Here is a 21,227-nt window from a genome sequence, read left to right as displayed (position 1 = left end):
ACTTATTAAAAAGGTGATTCATAAGTGCATGAATGGAGTGTATAAACCTATTTTAAGTCAAAACCGTACTGATATACCAACTGATATTATAGGTATACATATTGAAGAGAACACCGAAAGTAACATACTTCAGAATTTTAGTAACATTAGTAATTTCATTATTCCATTCAGTGTAGATGCTTTTGACTTATGTGGAATCATCAGGAAGAACTGGGACCTACTACGGTCAAACACCTTTATAAGTAAGAAGGTGGCTCACACACCTAGAATTGCTTTCAAAAGAGGAGCTAATTTAAAAAATTTAGTTGAAAGAAACTCGAAAAAACTAGACAGCAGATGTGGGATGTACAAATGTGGTATGTGTAGGTACTGTAAACACATGGATGTAGGCCAGAAGTTCAAGATTAAAGGCACACAGTATACCACCAGATGTAGATTAAACTGCCAGTCTAAATGGGTCATATACTTAGCCCAATGCCAAATGTGTCCCTCATTCTATATAGGGAAAACAGATAGGAAACTGCGGGAAAGAATATATGAACAACCTATACCACATTAGCAAATTGAGTGAAGATAGTGCCCTAGCTAAACACACCCGTGAGCATTTGGATCACAGGTTTCTGTTTAGGGCAATAGACCAAATTGTACCCGACAACATGGGTGGTCCAGTTTCATTAGAGTTAGAACATTTGGAACTAATATGGCAGTTGAACACCAATGCAAGACACTATCCAGGTTTAAATGAAAGATGCTCTATTGTATTTATCTTGAAACTTAAAGTCTCACTAGGTAGAGTTTTGAAACATATAAAGTATGTATCTACTGTATACAAGATTTAAATATTAACAACAGTTTGGGTGAACACAGATTCACCATGTTATTTTAGTATTTTAGTAGTTTTTAAGTATAACTACTTTTGTAGTTATCTTATGGTACGCAAGAATATTTAATACTGTATATTTTGTTATTGCTTTTTGAAGGTTCAGGGTTTGAGATTTGTATGTGTGGGTGTCTATATGTGCTTGAGGCACTTTTGCAGTCTTTGTAGTTTTTATGAGTACTAGTTTTTATTCAGTTGTAAGAAGAATGAAACAACTGATTAATCAACTCTGGTTAATTGCTTAACTAATCAACTGTTGCTCATTGACTACTTAAGGGAATGTGCCCAATACTGTAACTATCTGAAGAAGTCACAGTATTTACTGTGACGAAAAGCGCTTCATATTTTGGATTAAACAGCCTGTTTTTAAACTCTGCATTTGGTGCTCTCCTTCCTACAACCAGTTCCTAGTAATTAGCAAGGATGTCAGCGTTCCCAAAGGGAATAATAATGCTTTTTTTTGCATTTAGCTTTAATCTGTGACTTTAGTACCAATAATTTGTCTGTGTTAACCCTTATGCAGTATATCACTGGGGAATTCAATGATTTCTTCCAATTTGCAATCATCAGCGAACTTGGTCTGCCACAGGCCTTCCAAGTTTGCCTGGACTTCTGGGAAATATATTCTGAACAGTAAAGGGCCCAGCACAGAACCTTGTGGTATGCACTGGTGACAGATCTTTTGCTAGAGGTGAAATCACCCACTTTGAAAGTATGTGTCCTGTCGGTGAGCCAAATGGCTTCCCATCTGGTGATGTATGGTTTAATTCCTAACTGGGATAGTTTCTCTACAATATCTAGTGGAGGATTGTGTCAAATGCTTTGGCTAGGTCAAGGTAGGTGATAGCACTGTCTTTCCCTGATCCAGGGTATTGGTGACTTTCCCAAAGACATCATCCAGGTTTAACAGGCATGATCAACCCTTAATGAATCCAAACTGGGTTTGGTCCAGAGTTTGGAGGTTATCTATGTCTTTGTTGATAAGGTGTGTAATGATTCTTTCCCTGGCCTTGCAGATGAGGCTAGTCAGGCTTATAGAGCTATAATTCCCAGGGTCGGTTGATGGTCCCCCCATGTGCAGAGGAATTACTGTTGCTCTCCTCCATTCTGCTGGAACTTAACCACTTCACAGGCTGTGGTTAAACAGGGATCCAAGTCAGTCTACTAGGTTATGTTTTAATTTGTTTAAAGGGCCAACTGGGATCTTGTCTGGTCACAATGATGCCATATTTTTGGCTTTGGAGAGTGCAGAGATGACCTGCTGTCTTGAGATAACAGACTGAGGAATGGTGGCAGGTATACTTTGGGGGATGGCTCTTTTTGCTTTGCAGGTAGCTTTGGATGACTTGACAAGATCTATAATTTGTTTGTTTAAACTAGTGAGGGATTTATTCCTCAGCTGAGCCAGTTTCTATCTTGTTCATGTACATTAGTTTCTTTCTCTTTTTGTATAGTCTGTTTATACTAGGGGTCTACCAGGGTGGTTTGTTTTTTCAGCAATACCTGGTTTTAATCCTGTCAGATACAGTCGATTCTATACAACTGCTTAAGTGATTATATAGGGCATTGGTGTATACCACTGCATAGGATCCCATGTTATCTGTGTTTGAGGGGGCTTTGAAACTTGTTACACCATTGCTTAGTAGGAGGTAATTTGTCTTGGAAAAATTCTTAAGCATTTTTGAGCTTGATGGGGTATCTGGCCTTACAATTGCATTGAATGAGACTGATTTATGGTCCGATCTTACCAGGGAGGACATTGCATGGGGTGGGGGTGCATTGCTCGCCCATGTAGTGAGTACTGTGTCCAGGACATTTGAGACCCTTGTGGGTGTGCTGACTAGCTGTTCCAGGCAAAGTCCAAAAATCTCTGAGCCAGCATGTTTGTGTTTATGTATGTTTCACAGTAAATGGTAGGATAATTAAAATTACCCATGAGTAAGGTGTTGGGCTGTATGGCTAGGGAGTGCAGTAAGTCCAGATATGCTGTATGTTTTTCCTGGTTCATGGTGCGGGGACCTATATCTAGCTATAATGTGGTTGGAGGTTTTGCCTATAGTTAGTCGAACATGTTGTAGCTTGTGGGAGTTGTACTATTTGACCAGTCTTAAGGTGTACTTATCCTTAATGAAGATGGATACACCTCCTCCTTTGGTTCTTTCATGCTCAGTATGTGGTCAGAATGTATGAAAGGCTTTGTAGCCTTGCATGGCTGGGGTGCTTTCCATGGCTTTGAACCATGTCTCGGTGCCTGCACAGATGTCAGCATCTTACAAGGTGAGGAGTGCTTCCAGGGAGGGCAGTTTCTTGTTTAGACTCCTGGCATTAAGCAGCAGTACCTTGAGTTTATCTATAGAAGATTTTGTTATGTTGGGATGTTGGTTGTTTTTACACTGCCTAAAAAAGGCACTACAGGGGTGGCTAATGCCTTTGCCAGTATCTGAAAGCCTAGAGGAGACAGGTGTAGATCATCCCTGGCAAAGCAGCACAGCCTGTTGACCATGTCTTCCCAGGCTGGTATATACTGGATCCCCTTGGACTGACACCAGAAGCTAAGACAAATGTTAAAGTCAATCATTTTTTTTGGATTGTGGCTTCATCCATGGAGAAGGCAAAATGCTGCTTAAGGCTAGGCTTATACCTGCCTGTGATACATAATCTGAGAGCTCAGTTATATCTCTCTTTATATAGTCCAAATAGGTATGTCTCAAGACATTCACCCCCACTTGGACTATAATGGAGCCATACTGGTACTTGTGGTTGAGTAACTCGAGTGCTTGAGTGACGTGATGGACCCTGGCACCTGACAGGCAGATAACTGTAACCTGCTCCTTATACAGCCTGGTGAGGGGAACATTGTGTGTCTCACAAAGAAGTCTCCTATGACAAAAACATTACGTTTTGTGGTGTTTTGCCTTATGGGCTTATTTGCTGAGACACTGGTATATGTGTGTTAGGTTGTTTTTGCATTGTTGTGTGTATAAGTGGGTTCCATTTGGGAGGCCTCTGATCTTGTGGTAAGTTACTAGTGAGTACCTCCACATATATGGGTTTATGCATCTTGTCCTTATTTATTGTGAGAAGTGATGCGGGTGTGCTGACAACCTGTTCGTCATTCGTTTTGTCCTTATGCGAGATACCTGCCTCCAATTTCATAGTGTAAGTACATCTCTCATATAAAGTATTTGCTTATTTTAGGAGTAAGTGGTTGTCAGTGCACATGAGACAGTTGCTACATTGCCTTAGAATGTTCATGTCCATCAGACTGGTCAGAGAGATGATAGGAAACTGCCCATCCATGATAGCAGATTCTTACTGTTTGTTTTATTAAGGAAGGGAATGGATTAATTTGACAGGACTGTGCTGGTAGCTCTGAGACTACAAGAGGGACCTATACTTTGCATAGGCTAAGGTTGATCAATAAGGCAATGTTGCTCAGTGCAAACTGAGTTGCTCCTAGAGTAGCAGAATGGCTTGGAAGGGTTTCACTGACAGCTGTTTAGGGAAAAACTGTGCTTCAGGGCTTTTGTGTCTGTGCAAGGCACTGCTAAGCCCTGCTGTGCAGAAAGCAGCACTGCAAACATCAGGCTTAAATACAAGCAAAGAGAATCAAGTTTTAAGCTAACTACCAACCAGGAAAGCACACAATAAGCCTTCCACTAGCAGTCTCAGTCAAGTTATATCAGCACACTTCTGCCACAAGAGTGCAGAAAAGAAACTTATTTTTGTAGAATAGCTGTTTTGAAGCCCAAGTGTAACAAGACCAAACAAACTACCTACAACAACACTACAACTATCAGATACAATGTAACACAGTGCAAGTAACTACTTAAAGCAACAGCAAACAGCACATTTTTGTTTTATATAAAGTGAAGAAAATACAGCAAATAACTTAAGAAACTGCTAAATATAGTCAGAATTTATAAGAGAAGTACAACAAAATACTTATTTTTATCTTTTCAGTAATGGATTGCTCCAGGTGAAAGCAGAATCTTAGCAATTTGTAGTATCTATGCCAAAGCCCTTACAAACGCGAGGGTTAAATATGGGCAAAGAAGAACAAGTTTTAAGCTAACTACGAATCAGGAAAGCATACATTAAGCCTTCCACCAGCAATCCCTAACTCAGACAGGTTAGATCAGCACACTTCTGTCACAAGAGTGCAGAAAAAACCTTCTTAATGTAGAATAGTTAGTTTAGAGCCCAAGTGTAACAAGGCCATATAAACTACCTACAATAGGCCTGCAACTATCAGGTACAATGTAATGCAATGCAATTAACTACTTATTGTAACTAAAGAATGTGCTTCAAAGGTTCAGTCCTTTTAGATGTAATATTTCAAAGCGGTTAAATTGACACAAATAATGGGGTCATTTATTTTATTGCATTGTTTCAGATTTGGTAATATTTACACCTATATTTGTGAAGTGAGGTTTGTTGTCTGGAGTTTACTGTACTAGTATTATATTAGTAAGAGGCTTTATCTGAACAGAAATGAGATATATGGCAGGCATTAAGGATAAATGTTATATGATTATTCACTTTTATGTTGTGTGTTGCTCCTACCCAGATTAGGTTATATGTTAGAGGTGTATTTTTGATTGGAATATTTGGGAGAACTAGGGGAGACATACAGAGAAACAGCCAACAGTGAAAAGGATAGCTATGTTAAAGGAATATGTTGATATACTTTATGCTGAACTCTTGTAAATAGTTTGAAAATATGTTTCTGCTGTGTGTGAATGATTTATTATTGTTGTTTGTTATTCCTGTTCAGATAAATAAAGTTGCATTTTTGGAAACAAAAATGAAACATATATAGGAATATATATATATATATATATATATATATATATATATATATATATATATATATATATAGTTACAGTTTAGAGCCTCCAGCCAACTAACACAATTTTGGGAGGTGGGAGGAAATCAGACAACCTGGAGGAAAATGACATAGACCTAGGGAAAAAATGCTAACTCCATGCAGTCAGTAACCAGTGAGGATTGTACTCTAGACCTCAGAGTTGTAAGGCAGAAATAATGCAGAGTGCTAGCTTGGGAGGCTGGCCTAATGGTTAAGGTGTTTGCCTTACAAACTCAAGGTACAGGGTTTGAGTCTCACAAGGGATAAGTGGCTAGGCTTAAAATGGCTCGCAAGGGAAGTTAGCCTAGTATGAACCTATGAACCTACCACTTCCTCCCTTTTTTCCTAGGTGCTGTTTGCTCCTGTGCCTACTAAACACTGAGCCTCCCCAAGTGGACTTGAATTCATTTATTCCTCTGTTTTGTGTGCCATCAGCATGGGGACAAGAGCCATCCTGAGATGGCAATCATTTGAGGAACCATGAGGATGCTTTGTGCTGTCAGTGTTATGTTGAGAGTGAAGGCATTTCTAATGGTTTACCTCCACTGTGATGGATGAGACTAGCATCCACATCACCACTGGGGAGTCCTATGACCTCCATCTATGTATGTTGAAACATTCACATGTAAACCTATAAGGGCAACCTTCACTATCTTGGAATCACTAAGCTCACATCTTGCTGGTCCACCGGCACTGGTGTCAAGCGAGTTCAATCAACTGACTGGGAACCATCATCTTCCACCCTCCAGGATGGGCAAAAATGTATAATTTTCTGACTCTCATCCTCTTCTTTTAGGCTTTCAGATTTTTAGTACCCAATCTTTGGTCATCTGTTCTCTAGTCAGAACTCATCTCGCTACAGCATGGGGTTAGGCTCCTTTTATAATTATAATTTATAATTATAATATATCACTGCCATTAATAATTCCTTCACTTGAGATGCTGTGAATTTTAGAAGAAAAAAAGAAAAGCCTGGAACAAACTAAATATTATGTTTATTTGTAGGTTGAAACTTTAAACCATAGAAACTGCTGCCTTTTTTCATTATGGATGGAATTTCGAAACATAACAAATAATCTCTTATTTCTCTGCAGGTGGAAGCTGCTGTTAATGCTGCCAAAGAAGCCTTTCCTGCCTGGTCTTCAAAGAGTCATACGGACAGATCTAGTATTCTTAATAAAGTAGCAGATCTGATCGAATCTCATCTGGAAGAGCTTGCACAAGCTGAGTCTAAGGATCAAGGTTAGAGGCACTACTGTGTTTTTATTAGAATAAGTACTGCAATGACTATTGCTAACCCTTCTACACTCTGACTCATGATAAACACTGTTATTTATTTTATTTATTTTACATTTGTTTATTGGGAAAGTCCGACTGGGATAAGACCCATTTTCAGCAGAGGCCCGGGGAGAAAAGCTCCATATACAGAGATTATACAAAACATTATACAAAAAATGATACAAAAAAACATACAAGACATACAGAACACCAGAAGTTACATGCTATGCTATTATAGCTGACATTTGTATTATACAATCATCTGATATAATTCCTTATTGTAGTCTAGACATTGTAGTTTCTCAAAGTAAGCTGAGGAAGGGTTTGTAGGGGGGAAATTGGATAGAAAAAGATGAGATTACAGATTATCTAGACATGAGAGAAAGCATAGATTATGAGGTGGACAGGAAAGAAGAAAATGTATGACCACACGCTATTAAAACTAGTTAGCCTGGAGTAGTATAGTAGTATATTAACAAGGGTACTAAACTTTTACATTAAACTCTGGTGTATCATGTTAAGAATATTAAACATTAGGCCCTTATTATTGGGAAAATATGAATGGACCAATGAATGGACAAGAGAATATTTTGGGTAAAGAAACTACAACTTCTACCTCAGGCAAAAACATTTGTGTACCGTACTACAGAAAGGTTGAAGTAAACAGTGCACCTGCCCTAGGTGCTAACTTGTAGGGGACATTAAATGAAATCTTTTGACACTTTATAAAGTGTCATTAAATGATTTAAATTGCTTATAGACAAGTTCTAATCTGTCAGTCCAACTCTTCAATGTTTATTAGTGATAGACAGCTATCTTAAAACAAGGAATGATTGTGCAGTTTACAAGTTGGCATTATGCACTCCTGATCAGGATCCCTTATAGGTAAATACGGCAGGGCACCAAATTCCCTTGCTACAGCTCTGTCTTTGTGAAACAAAAATATAAACCACAGAATGTTAATGCATTAAAAAAAAATAATAATAATAACATGATGGAAAAGAGGTGTAAATCAGAAATCATAAACAATTAAAGAAGAGAACACTGAATATCTCTCTTCTCCTTTGAACTTCTTTTTTGCAAGGGGCAAGCCCCCATACCTCCCAAATTTCCATGTAACTGCTTAGGAGACAGGAAATGTAAACCACTCTTCAATTTATTCACATATTAAGTGCTTTTGTCCTAATACTTAGACTTCATCAGAACAATCAAACAAAATACATCTCTACAGTCCAATAAACTTATCTATACTGTATCTATATGTTGTTGCATCTTTCGGCTTTTCCCGGTTAGGGGTCGCCACAGCAGAACTCCGGTCCGCTAATGATTGGTAGTTGATTTTTACGTGCCGAGTTACCAGCCCTGATGCACAACCTTCAATGAAGATACACCCATTCACGCATGTCTCCACACAGAAGACGCTCTAGCTGAGAATCGAACCGGACAGCATCTTACTGTGAGGCAACAATGCTACCGCAGCACCACCACCATGGATCTGTATCTATATACCAACTGTAAAATTGCATTCTTCAGAGAAAAGAATATATTCTGGGAAATGGCTATCTTGCACTTGCTATATGTAAGTCTTCTTTTTCCATCATAACAGCCTCCGTGTTTCAGGACTTGCTCTAGCAGGTCCCAGCATTTTAAGTGGTTACAATCATACCTGTCAACTGTACAGATTTTCACAAAATGTCCAGATTTCTGACTCATATTTTTGGTCCATTTTCCATAAAATTGTGTTTTTCTAGCAAATTAATGGGAAATCATTAAAGATTAAAGCTAGAAAACACTGACAGACATTTGAGTCTCAGACATCATACCCTTCAGAAAATTCATGTTAATGCAAAACCTGTTATTCTATCAATTTTCTAAGTTTGTAAGAGCAATATTTAAAAAAGAAGTCAGTATTTTTGGGCCTTTGTCCCACTTTTATTTATGGCTTTGTTCAGATTTCTTGCTGTAAGAGGTTGAGAGATATGGTTACCATGTTATACACACACACACACACACACACACACACACACACACACACACACACACACACACACACACACACACACACACACACATATACATATGCATGTGTGTGTGTGTATATCTATCTATATCTATATCTATATCTATATCTATATACACATATATATATATATATATATATATATATATATATATATATATATATATATTGTCAAAGGAAAATTATACTTTAAAAATGATCAAAACATGGTAGGTTTAGGTTAAGGCACTTTAATCTTGCAGCAAGGAGACAAAGACGTGCTAATGCAGAGTTTGTCTAACCAGAAACAGGAAATACTTTCACTTTTATACATTCTTAAACTAGTTATGTCCTACCATGCTGACGTAACAGATTACCACCTTTTTCATCATCATCTGCTGACCATCTTTCCCATGAATTTCTGCTGATTTATCAATTTTTATGTGAAACTTCCTGAGGAAAACAACATGGCCTTGGTTACTCTCAGTTAGATACATGTTATGTTACATTCAAGATACTATGGCTAAAATCAAGCACAATGCTAGCAGTTCATTTCTCTAATAATCCTTTGCCTACTTTATCTCTAAATTACTACAGCTGCAGAGGTTCCGCTCCTCTGGACAGAGCTGTTTGTCTGAAATCATTACATTTATGACATAAGGCATTGTTCATTCATTCGCTTCTGACCTAGCAGATAAACACCTGCTTCTCAAGTACATTTCCACAAGGCATAAACAAGAATATTGCTGTGCTAGCAGTTACTAGGTCAGAGGGCAACTTGCAAGTTTCAGAAGGCATACTGCAGTTTTCAAAAAGCATCTTTTTCAGTCTCATATGAAACTCAATTTGTATAAAATACAGTGCATGAAAAATAGAATGAAAAGCGTATTAAAATACTTGATTATTAATTGGCATTAAGCATACACACATTAATACATATTTTTCTAACATTTCCCTCCTGTTAATACTTTTTATTCTATTTTCAAAAAAGAATAAACAGCTTGCTTCTTTTCCTAACCTCTTCCATTCAGGATTTGCAGTTAAGAAAGTCATTCAGTTTAAACTTTTAAGAAAGCGTTTCGCATTCTAGCAGCTCTTCAAATTCAGTACTTTGATACATAGTCTCAGATACGGATATATCTATGAATTCTTTAACTAATCTCTTCATGCAGGGGATTCCACAACAAATACAAACTCCTATTAGGAGTAATCCTACCCCAATAGCAATCAATATGTTCATAAAAATGAAGCCCCACCCCCCCAAAGGCATTCTGGAAAAAGTCTGTCAGAGGGTTTGGGCCTGGCTAGGTCATGGCCAACACTTGCTGAATCACCTCGAGATGATCATTAATTTCATGCTGATGGTCAGGAATAAACGCACAGCATTCTTCTTTGATTAAAGCGCAAATCCCACCTCTCGCCGCTAGGGTGAAGTCAAGAGCCATTCGGTTTGGAGCACTACAGTTCTCATGGCATTCAGTTCTTCAGTTATCAGTTCAAGAGCAGAAAAAGTCACATTACTCATTACTTTGAGAAGTTTGGACAGTTTTCGCAGCTCCCATATTGATTTAACTCCACCACACATAGGTGATATACCTGCCCAGGATATAACAGCATCACTCAAGTCCATGTGCACAAGTTTGGTTCCCACATCACGATGGTCTTTCCAGCCTGCTTCAATTTGTCCCACTGGATTCTCAGGTTTCTTAACAGTCTTTTTGGTTACATCTCGAGTATTTCGAATATTTCCCTGAGGCAAAACTGCAGTGTGTCTAATGGCCGGAACCAGGTACCCCAAAAAACAACTGCCAGACCAATTCTCAGGTAACCATTTATATGCTTTTTTACCACATACAAAATAACAATCCTCTACCTTAGTTATTACTTTGTTATGAAATGACTGCCCTGCATGAAACATTTTCCTATCTATTACAGATAACTGTTTAAAAAGTACAGGATTGCGTTGTACCTGATCAAGAGTCTTATGCATAGATTTCAAAAATGAGTCATAATCTGTACTATAAGATCCACTCAAATCATTTGGTTTTCTATAACATTTATATTGTACTGTAACATTACACTTACTCCATCCCACTTGGATGGTATCATTTTTATAGAAACATACAACTCCTTTTTGTGTCACAGGCAAATACAGTGCTACCTTATCATGTGCTTTAATAGCAACTGTGTCAAAAAACAGATTTTCCCAGGTCTCATTGACCCCTAGGGGGATAGCAGTCATTAATAAACCCCCGTATGCTGTTGGTATGGCCGTACAGACCCAGCAGTTCGAAACATTAAAAGTCTCTGCGTACACACGTGTAATTGCCTGATAAGTGTTAAAGTTTGGATGCCAGTCTATGTTTGGTTCATTACGTCTAATCAGTTCAACCTTTGTGGCAGGAAAAAGGAGTGGCCACAACAAAAAGAACAGTGTGATCAATATTGCAATAAAAACGATCATACAAGTTTTCTGAGGTTGCTCAATGTCTCTACTCACTCTCTACCTGGCCATTTTGTTCTTGTTATGCAACAGTAACAAAGGTTTTGTCCAGTTCAAAGTTTTTAACCAGTTTACAGTGCGTCAAATGAATCCAGGAAGCTTGCTCTGCGATCTTGACTGCAGTGGGTGTCGACAGTAGTACCTGGTACGGACCTTCCCACTTCAGAGAACTCCAATTCTTTCGCTTCACAATCTTCATCCAGACCCAGGTGCCTGGGGCTACTGGTGCTTCCGATTTCGGTTGCTCTTTATCTGAAACAGAATTTAACTGCAAAAGTTTGTTATTCAAAAATCGCCTCATATACCCTGCAAGTGAACTGTCAGCCTCCTGCTCTGTAGACATGAGAGGTTTCCACTGAGGTGTATAATATGCCCTCCCAAACAAAGTTTCAAAAGGAGTTAATCCCTTTGCATTTGGAACAGTTCTCATACTCAACAGTGCTAAAGGCAAACAGTGCACCCAGTTCTTTTGTGTTTCTGCTATCAATTTCCTAAGTTTATTCTTCAACACCCCATTATGCCTCTCTACTAGCTCTGCAGATTGGGGGTGATAAGCACAGTGGTTCTTTAACGATATCCCAAAATAGCGACTAAGTTGTTGAATCGTTTGGTTCACGAAATGTGTCCCGTTATCACTATAAATCTTTTCCGGTATACCAAACCTGGGTATAATTTCTTTAACAAGGACCTTTGCAACTGTAGCTGCATCTGGATTTTTAGTTGGAAACGCTTCTACCCATTTGGAAAACATGTCTATAATGATAAGGCAATATTTCTTATTCTCACATTTATTCAATTCTATGAAATCCATACAAATAGTATGGAATGGATACGGTGGTGTAGGAAAATTCCCCTGCTTAGGCTTCAACGCCACTTGTGCATGATGCTTGTTACAAACATGGCATGCTGCACAAAAATTTTTTTTATAATTGGTAAATCCGTAGGTTGTAAATACTCGATTCACTAACTGTACCATCCCCCCTGTTGAGACATGGCTCTGCCCATGGCTCAACAATGCTGCATATCTAAACAAATTAGATGGCAAAATTGGTTTCTTCTCCTTGGAGATGTACAGTCCCTTTTCAAGGATTGCTCCTCGTTTTATCCACTTCTGTTTTTCTATATTTGTAGTAAGTGTCTGCATTGTTTTTAACATTTCGAAATCTAAAATTTCAGAGGGTTGTAATTCCTCACTCAAATGAAAAGTTTCTATGGCTGAAGCTGCCTGCTTTGCAGCTGTATCAGCCCGTGCATTACCTTTTGAAATTCTGTCCTGTTGTTTCGTATGAGCTACGCATTTGCAAATAGCTACTTTTTTAGGTAACTGAATTGAATCTAACAAATCTAAAATAAATTGCGCATGATTGATCAATTTACCAGTAGATGTTATCATTCCTCTATTTTTCCACTGCTGCGCAAAAACATGTACAGTAGAAAAAGCATACTGTCAGTATAAATGTTCACTTTCTTACCTTTTGCTAAGGTACATGCCCTTGTCAAGGCAATCAATTCTGCCGCTTATGCAGATAAGTTGTGTGGTAAAGATTTTGCTTCTAAAGTTTCAGTATCAGAAAAGACTGCATACCCCACTAGGTTCTGTCCTGTAGGACCCCTCCTGTACGAGCCGTCCACATAGTATGTCACCTCGGCATCATCCAAGGGAACATCCGTAAGGTCTTGTCTAGGTAATGTCTTTTGCTCAATCTCTTGCAAGCAGCACTGTGGTTTGCCATCCACAGGGGTTGGGAGCAAGGTTGACGGATTGAAAGTTGTGTATCGTTCAATTGTCATATGAGGTTGGCTCAACAGTATGGTCATACAGGAAAGATGCCTAGCTGGAGAAAGATATGCTACTTTTTCTTGCAGTAAAATAATTGCGACTGCATGAGGCACTCTCAATGTGAGAGGGTGGAATAGTACTACTGAGGCCGAAGCCTGCACTGCCATTGCAGCTGCAACTACTGCTTGTACACAGTGGGGCAGGGATCACATCACTGGGTCTAACTGTGATGAATAGTAAGCTATGGGGCGTTGTTTGTCCCCATGTTGCTGTGTTAATACTGATGTCATATAACCTTGCTTACAGTCTACAGTTTGAATAAACTGCTTGTGATAGTTTGGTAATCCTAGAACTAAGGATGATGCTATCAGTTGTTTCAGCTTGCAGAAAGCTGCTTCTGCTTCAGGTGTCCATTGTAATAAATCCTGTGCTGCCATCGGCTTCTTAAATATTAAATCGGCCAGTGGAGCAGATTCCAAAGCATAGTTCGGTATCCAACTCCGACAAAAATTAGTAGTTCCCAGGAAGGACATTATTTCCTTCTTGGTAGTTGGTCTAGGTGCTTGTAAAATTGCTGTTTTTCTATCTTCATCTAATATTCTACCTTCTTTGGATATTACATATCCCAAGTACTTAACTTGTTTTCTCCAAAGCTGTAGCTTGTCTTTGTTTACTTTGTGACCTTGAGTAGCTAAAAATTGTAATAAAGCTATTGTGTCCTCTTTGCATTCTTGCTGGGTGGGGGCTGCCAGCAGAATGTCATCTACATAAAGTAAAATCTGACTACCTTTCGGTGGGATAAATCCCGCCAGGTTGCTTGCCATTTCCTGTGCAAATATTGTTGGACTTTCACAATATCCCTGTGGTAATCTTATATATGTGTACTGCTTTCCCTGAAATGTAAATGCAAACCAATATTGGCTGTCAGGGTGTATCGGTATTGAGAAAAATGCATTACTAATGTCTACCACTGAAAAATATTTTTGCTCTGGCTTTAAATCATTCAGTAAAGTGTGTGGATCTGGCACCGTTGGTGCCCTGGGTATAACTGCATTATTTACAGCTTGCAAATCTTGGACCATATGCCATTCCCCGTTTGCTTTCCTGACAGGAAATAAAGAATGTATTACATGGCGAATCAGGAGATTCTATCAAGACTCCTTCCTTAAGTAAGGCTGCTATAATAGGCTTGATTCCTACCTCTGCATCCTTTCTCAAGGGATACTGTCTTTTCTGGGGTCTAAATGCTGACTTTGGCGTTATAGTAACTGGTCCTGCTGTTCATATAAGTCCTACATCTGATTTCCCTGCTGACCAGAGAATGTCTGGTATGTCCCGCAAGGCTTTCTCCTCTTCTTCCAATAAGAGTAATACTCAGCTATCCTCACTAGCCTGTGAGTGTACAGCTGGGTGTGTCTGTGTGATCCAATTCAATTTCTGTTTCTGTACTCCTTGTTCAGAGAGCTCTAATTCTGTCTGCTTTTCCCACCTTGTGACTTTTTCACCTAAGTCTGCCCATTTCAAATTTTTATTCTTAGTTAAACTAACATGTGGCAATCGATTAGATTTGTAAAGTGCTAAAAATTCCTGGGGCAATGAACAGCTTACTACACTGTTTCCTTCTGTATCCCAGCACAAATTTTGCAGCACTAGTCTGTTTGCATGGTTCTGAAATAATTCGTGCTCATAGTCTTTATCAGGTCCTGGTCTGTTACAGTAATATTGAGTACAATGCAACAAATGCTGTTTGTCAATGTCGAGGGAGGGGGACTTACTGATGGCTACGTTCATCAGTTCTTCGGTTACTGCCCCTGGACCAGTCGTAACTAAGTCCTGGCTGTACCAATAATACGTTTCACCCTCCGGTCGCACTACAAAAGTATCCATTTGTCGCTGTGCTTCCATACCCTGCATGGTTGGAACTATGGCTATGCCAAATATCTGCATCAAGTCTCTACCCAAAAGATTTACTGGGCATTTTGCAGAAACTACAATTTTACTTTTCTGGGTCATTTCTGAAACGGGGTCTGTTATTGCTATGTCATGGGAGAGTGGCTCCCGATACAGCTGTCCATTAGCTGCTTTCACTAGTATATAATCTGGTGATTCTGAATCTTCCGGTAACTTGGAAGGGTGAATCAGGGTCCGTGAAGCCCCTGAGTCACACAGAAATTTAACTTCCCTCCCCTCTACCAGAAGCGTCACTTCCGGTTTCGTGTCTGCTAAGTAAAGCTCTAAGCTCAAAAGAGCTAGGTCTAAAATTTCACCTTTTTCTATGTCTGTGAATTCATATACGTCCTCTACTCCTTGTGTCACATCCTCTACTCCTGCTATCATATTTGCACTTACCTTTCCCTGCTTATTCTCATCCAATGATTCCTGACTATCATATAGTCATTCCTCATCCTCCTTATTTTCTGTAGTCACCTTCTTGTTTAGCCTGCAATCTCTTGCTAAATGCCTTTCTTCCCGCACTTAAAACATTCACCTTTTTTCTTTCTTTCTTCGAAATCTTCTGATCGCTTGTCAGATTGTTTATTTCCCTGGGTATTTTTCTTACCCTTTTTCCCAGTTTGTACTACAAATACTTCTGACCCATCTTCTGCCGAAAATATTTGAGTTTTTTTTTTCTTTTTACTATTAAAATGTCTTTCTGCATGTCTAGCATATTCAAGTAATGGCTGTAGTCTACTTGTTTGATGATCTACCATATGCTTTGTAATAAAGCTGCTAATGGGAGTTATACTACCCTTCAAGAATGCATTCTTTAACTGTTGTTCATATGAGGAATCTTGTGTCTGGTTTTCTGGTATCTGCATTCTGCAGTGATTATTAAAACACTCTAAAACAGTCTAGCATAATATCTATCAACCGTTTCACCTTCCTGTTGAATGCACTGATTAATGCAAGTCCAATCAGCCCTAGGCTTCCACTTTTCAGAGATTCGGTCTGTCAGACCTTTTACTCTGCCATCCAGTTCTGCATTAGTATGTGGGAGTGGTCTAAGCTGTGCGTCACGAGGATTCCAGTCGCCACTGATCATGTGCCAATCTGGACCCACAATTTGTCTAACTACTTTTTCTACTTCTTCTCCATTTAAATGGTAACTTAATCTCATACCCTGTAAGTCTTCTAAAAATTTTCTAAAATTCACTTTTGGGTGGGGAATTCCCTCCGTGGCTTTCCGGATATCTTCCGGTGTCCACGGTCTATAAACTAAAAGAGTCGGATCCTGTCCCGCCTGTCCTGCCTGAGGATTTGGTACTTCTATGAGCGGACATATCTCTTCTTCACTCATAGCCTGTGATTTTCTATTTAATTAATTTAATTCAATCTCCCTTCTCAAGTCGCGTGTTCGAGACCTGGTCTCGATAGGATCCCTGACAAACGGTTGTGCTTTTGCAGGAACAACTGGGTATAGCGGAGGTGGATCAGCTTGTCCACTTGCTTCATATTCTGGCAACGGAAGCGGAGGGGCCGTTGCTATTACCAAGTTATTGTCTTCTTTGTCTAAGAACATTGTCTTTGAATTTTTAATTCTCTGCTCCCTGCGATTTGCTTCCTCAAGCCACCTATGCGCCTGAGGGACTCCTAATTGTCTTTGCTTTTTTAGTTGACCTTTCGCGTCTATTTTTAACTGTTTAACAAGTTTCATAAGTGCAAGTTTATCTAAATTACCCTTGAATTTATACTTATCAACCCATTTGGTGTAGTACTTAACATTATTGGCATGCTGTAATTGCATATTCTTCGCGTCTTCAGTTAGGGGCGGGTCTCGGGAACTTTTTGTGCACAGATTTCCCATTGCTGTCTTAGCTAAGCTGTAAATTGTTACATAACCCTTTTTATCACGTGGTACCACAAACCTATACCTTTTCACAGTTTATCTAGAATAACTGCCTACCTATTCCGTTTCCCTGATCTATGACAAAAACAGTAACCCCCTTTTCTGTCCCTGATCTGCACATGCAAATCTACTTGACAAAAAAACAGTTCTGTAATTAGTCCCTGATCTTGAAACAGAAATAAGGTAATTCCTCCTTATCTGACCCTCCGTGAGTTGATCCACCGGATCATTGACTCGTCCTCCAATCCCAGATCAGAAACAGTGGCTGGCCTCTTTCGAACGACAATTCAGTCGGAGGTCTTTCAAAACAGAAGAGCCGATTTGGCCTCTTCTCCGTACGGATGCATGCCACCGGGCCCAATTCTGACCTAGGCCTAGAGCGAGAGGTACTTTAAAAATGATCAAAACATGGTAGGTTCAGGTTAAGGCACTTTAATCTTGCAGCAAGGAGACAAAAACGTGCTAATACAGAGTTTGTCTAACCAGAAACAGGAAATACTTCCACTTTTATACATTCTTAAACTAGTTATGTCCTACCATGCTGACGTAACAGATTACCACCTTTTTCATCATCATCTGCTGACCATCTTTCCCATGAATTTCTGCTGATTTATCAATTTTTATGTGAAACAACATGGCCTTGGTTACTCTCAGTTAGATACATGTTATGTTACATTCAAGATACTATGGTTAAAATCAAGCACAATGCTAGCAGTTCATTTCTCTAATAATCCTTTATCTACTTTATCTCTAAATTACTACAGCTGCAGAGGTTCCGCTCCTCTGGACAGAGCTGTTTGTCTGAAATCATTACATTTATAACATAAGGCATTGTTCATTCATTCGCTTCTGACCTAGCAGATAAACACCTGCTTCTCAAGTACATTTCTACAAGGCATAAACAAGAATATTGCTGTGCTAGCAGTTACTAGGTCAGAGGGCAACTTGCAAGTTTCAGAAGGCATACTGCAGTTTTCAAAAAGCATCTTTTTCAGTCTCATATGAAACTCAATTTGTATAAAATACAGTGCATGAAAAATAGAATGAAAAGCGTATTAAAATACTTTAATTGGCATTAAGCATACACACATTAATACTTATTTTCTAACATATATATATATATATATATATATATATATATATACATATATATATATATATATATATATATATATATATATATATATATATATATATATATATATATATATATATATATATATATATGGGTCTAGGACACATGCTCGACTAGCATATGTTCGAATCACAAAACATCGAACACACATACATGAAAGCGCTTAGCATCGAAAAACGGTTCCATGTATGTGTAGTTCAAAAAAAAAATCTATGTTTCTGCACGGGGGCTTTGCCCCCTTGTACCTCCCACACCCCCCCTACTTTATTATTCTCACTCCGAGATCGCACTACAGTGGGGAAAAGAGAATTTTCCCTTACCCGCACTGTAGTCCGATCTATGAAACAGGCACACATACACGGAAGCGCTTGTCAATGTTAAGCGCTTTCGTGTATGTGTGTTTGAAGTTTTGTGATTTGGACATATGCTAGTCGAGCATGTGTCCGGATCCCATATATATATATATATATATATATATATATATATATATATATATATGTATACATACATACATATATATATCTATATGGATTCGTATCACTTCACTGAAAGACCATTTCATTGACACCCATTTCACTGAGACCAAATCACCTAAAGTTCATTTCACCTAAAACTCATTTCACTGACAAGTAGTACTGTAAGGCAAGTTAAAGGTATATGTCCTTTTCCCAACTGTAGTGCAATCCTGGTGTTAGTATATATAGTTAGGGGGGTGTGGGGGTCTAGTCTCCGCCTAGTTTGGTTTTACCAAATAATGTTAAACAAAACCAGACAACAGAAAACCAAATTAAGTGGGGAGCTATGCCCCCCACACCCCCAATGTGGGGGACTGTGCCCCCTATCCCCCAACTATATATACTAACACCAGGATCACACTACAATGGGGAAAAGGACATACACCTTTGACTTGCCTTAGAGTATTACTTGTTAGTGAAATGATTTCACCTAAATGCCCCATCTGGCATGTACCTCACTAGACTCCTGCAACAACTGCCGAGGCCGCAAAAGTACTTCACAAAGAGGATCCTAGCCCTTAAATACTTGTCCTATATGGACAGACGCAAAAAAAAAAACAACTATTCTCTGTCTCATATTGCCTCCTTAGAGGTGATTGCTTCTTGACTTACAAAGCCATGTCTGACCCAGCTCTGTTAGAAATGCTACATCTAAAGAAATCCCAATCCTTCCGCACCACACACTCCAGAGACCTCAACCTCATTACCACAATCAACAGAACATTCTGGAGGGACAGGTTCATAACCCAGAGACTGCCCATGCTATGGCATAGACTCCCATACATGTCAAGCAGAGCACCTCACTGGCCCTCTTCAAGAAAAATCTTGATGAGTGGATGGGAAATAGAAAATTTACCCCGGGGATCACTCCAGTGGCTCTACTCGACAGAGGCACTAAGAACTAAGGTGGGGTAGCATGATGCCTGGGTAATCCTGTGGGCTAGGCTTGTAAAGGGTCCAGGTCCTGTGAACCTATGAGTTTTAGGTGAAATTAAATTTCAGTGAAATGAACTTTAGGTGATTTGGTCTCGCTGAAATGGGTTTCAGTGAAATGGTCTTAAAGTGAAGTTATAAGACTCTCTCTCTCTCTCTCTCTCTATCTATATATATATATATATATATAGATGTATATATACACGCACACACACACACACACACACACACACACACACACACACACACACACACACACACACACACACACACACACAAACACATAAAATCTTGTGGTGAGGTGTTAGATACCCATAATATCTGGTATTGTAGGATTAGATAATAAGGGATATGATGAGTATCAAAGCCACTTTGATGGGATTTGGGGGCAGAGTTGTCTGGGGCAGGGCTGACACAATGGTTTTACAATCTTTACCTCAGGGATACAAGGTACAGGGTTTCATTTTCACCTCCAGTTATTGACTAGGCTTATAATAGACCAATAGCCTAGTATTTGCTTGTAAACTGGTCACATTATGGAGTTTCCTATCCCCTACACAGTCAGATATTATGCATATTTAGCACTTCCTCCAGCATATTCAGCTACATATTCAGTTTCGCCATTTTGCCACTTTTGATGTATTTTAGACTCCAGTTTTCAGAAGTATACTTTATAGTTTTATATACTTTTGATGAATAGTAGTAGAAGGTAGAACAAAAGGCTTTGAAGGTTCCAGGATGACCTTAGCCAGGATGACCTTAGTGTGTAGCTATAAAACAGTTATCCAAAGTAAAATATTTTTCACTATGTTTAAGTCAGAATTTCTTTTTTTATTGGGTTTGATTTTGATATTGTTTGAATAATTTATTCATTTTTGCTTCTATTTTTAATTGGGTTTGGAGGATGTTTTTGGTTGGTTTGTGGTATGATTTTGTGGAAGGTGTAATTTTCTCCTTGCCTCTTTTTTAGTTATATAGTTAGACCAGCAAGTTGCAGTGTGGGGTGGGCTAATTAAAGTTCATACTTTTATTAGTTAGAGGTGCTGTTTCTATTATTTTGAGTAGTTTTACTTATGTTTTTCTTTAGTGGTATATGTTTAAGAGATTTAAGAATTAAAAAAATATATATCAGGCATGGAATAAATTAACTGAAGTCACATATTTTGTAAAACAGATAAGCTTTCTATCTACATTTGTTCTTCCACTGATCTAAACTGCAACTAAAATTACAAAAGATTTATATAAATGTGTTGGAACCAGCAAAAAATCAAAAACGTTTTAATATTAACTGCCAAACTGATCAAATGGTTTAGGGTGTTCTACAAGTGCTCGAGTACCAAGCTCTTGGAACATGCTGTCTCAAAGCTAAAGACTTGAGTGTCTTGTAACTCAGCTAGACTGCTGCTCACACTTCAACTCGAATATGAATTCAGGCAAGCAGTTGCTGCAGCTTATCTGTACATTTTATTTGAGTTTGAGCACGGTAA

The 21,227-nt window shown here is 38.7% G+C and overlaps 1 protein-coding gene across 1 annotated transcript in view; it reads left to right on the top strand.

Annotated features, from left to right (window-relative positions):
- ALDH8A1 (aldehyde dehydrogenase 8 family member A1) overlaps positions 1-21,227 on the top strand; it is a 660,663-nt gene that overhangs the window by 347,953 nt on the left and 291,483 nt on the right. The window contains exon 2 of the mRNA XM_044076268.1: positions 6,845-6,992. Coding sequence (XP_043932203.1) covers positions 6,845-6,992 — 148 coding nt within the window. The remainder of the gene's footprint in view (positions 1-6,844; positions 6,993-21,227) is intronic.

Source organism: Protopterus annectens, chromosome 1.part1 (genome assembly GCF_019279795.1).
Source record: "Protopterus annectens isolate FY-2018-M chromosome 1.part1, PAN1.0, whole genome shotgun sequence".
Taxonomy (NCBI): Eukaryota; Metazoa; Chordata; order Ceratodontiformes; family Protopteridae; genus Protopterus; species Protopterus annectens.
Note: the sequence above shows the minus strand (reverse complement) of the source record. Positions and strands in the feature narration are given on the sequence as shown.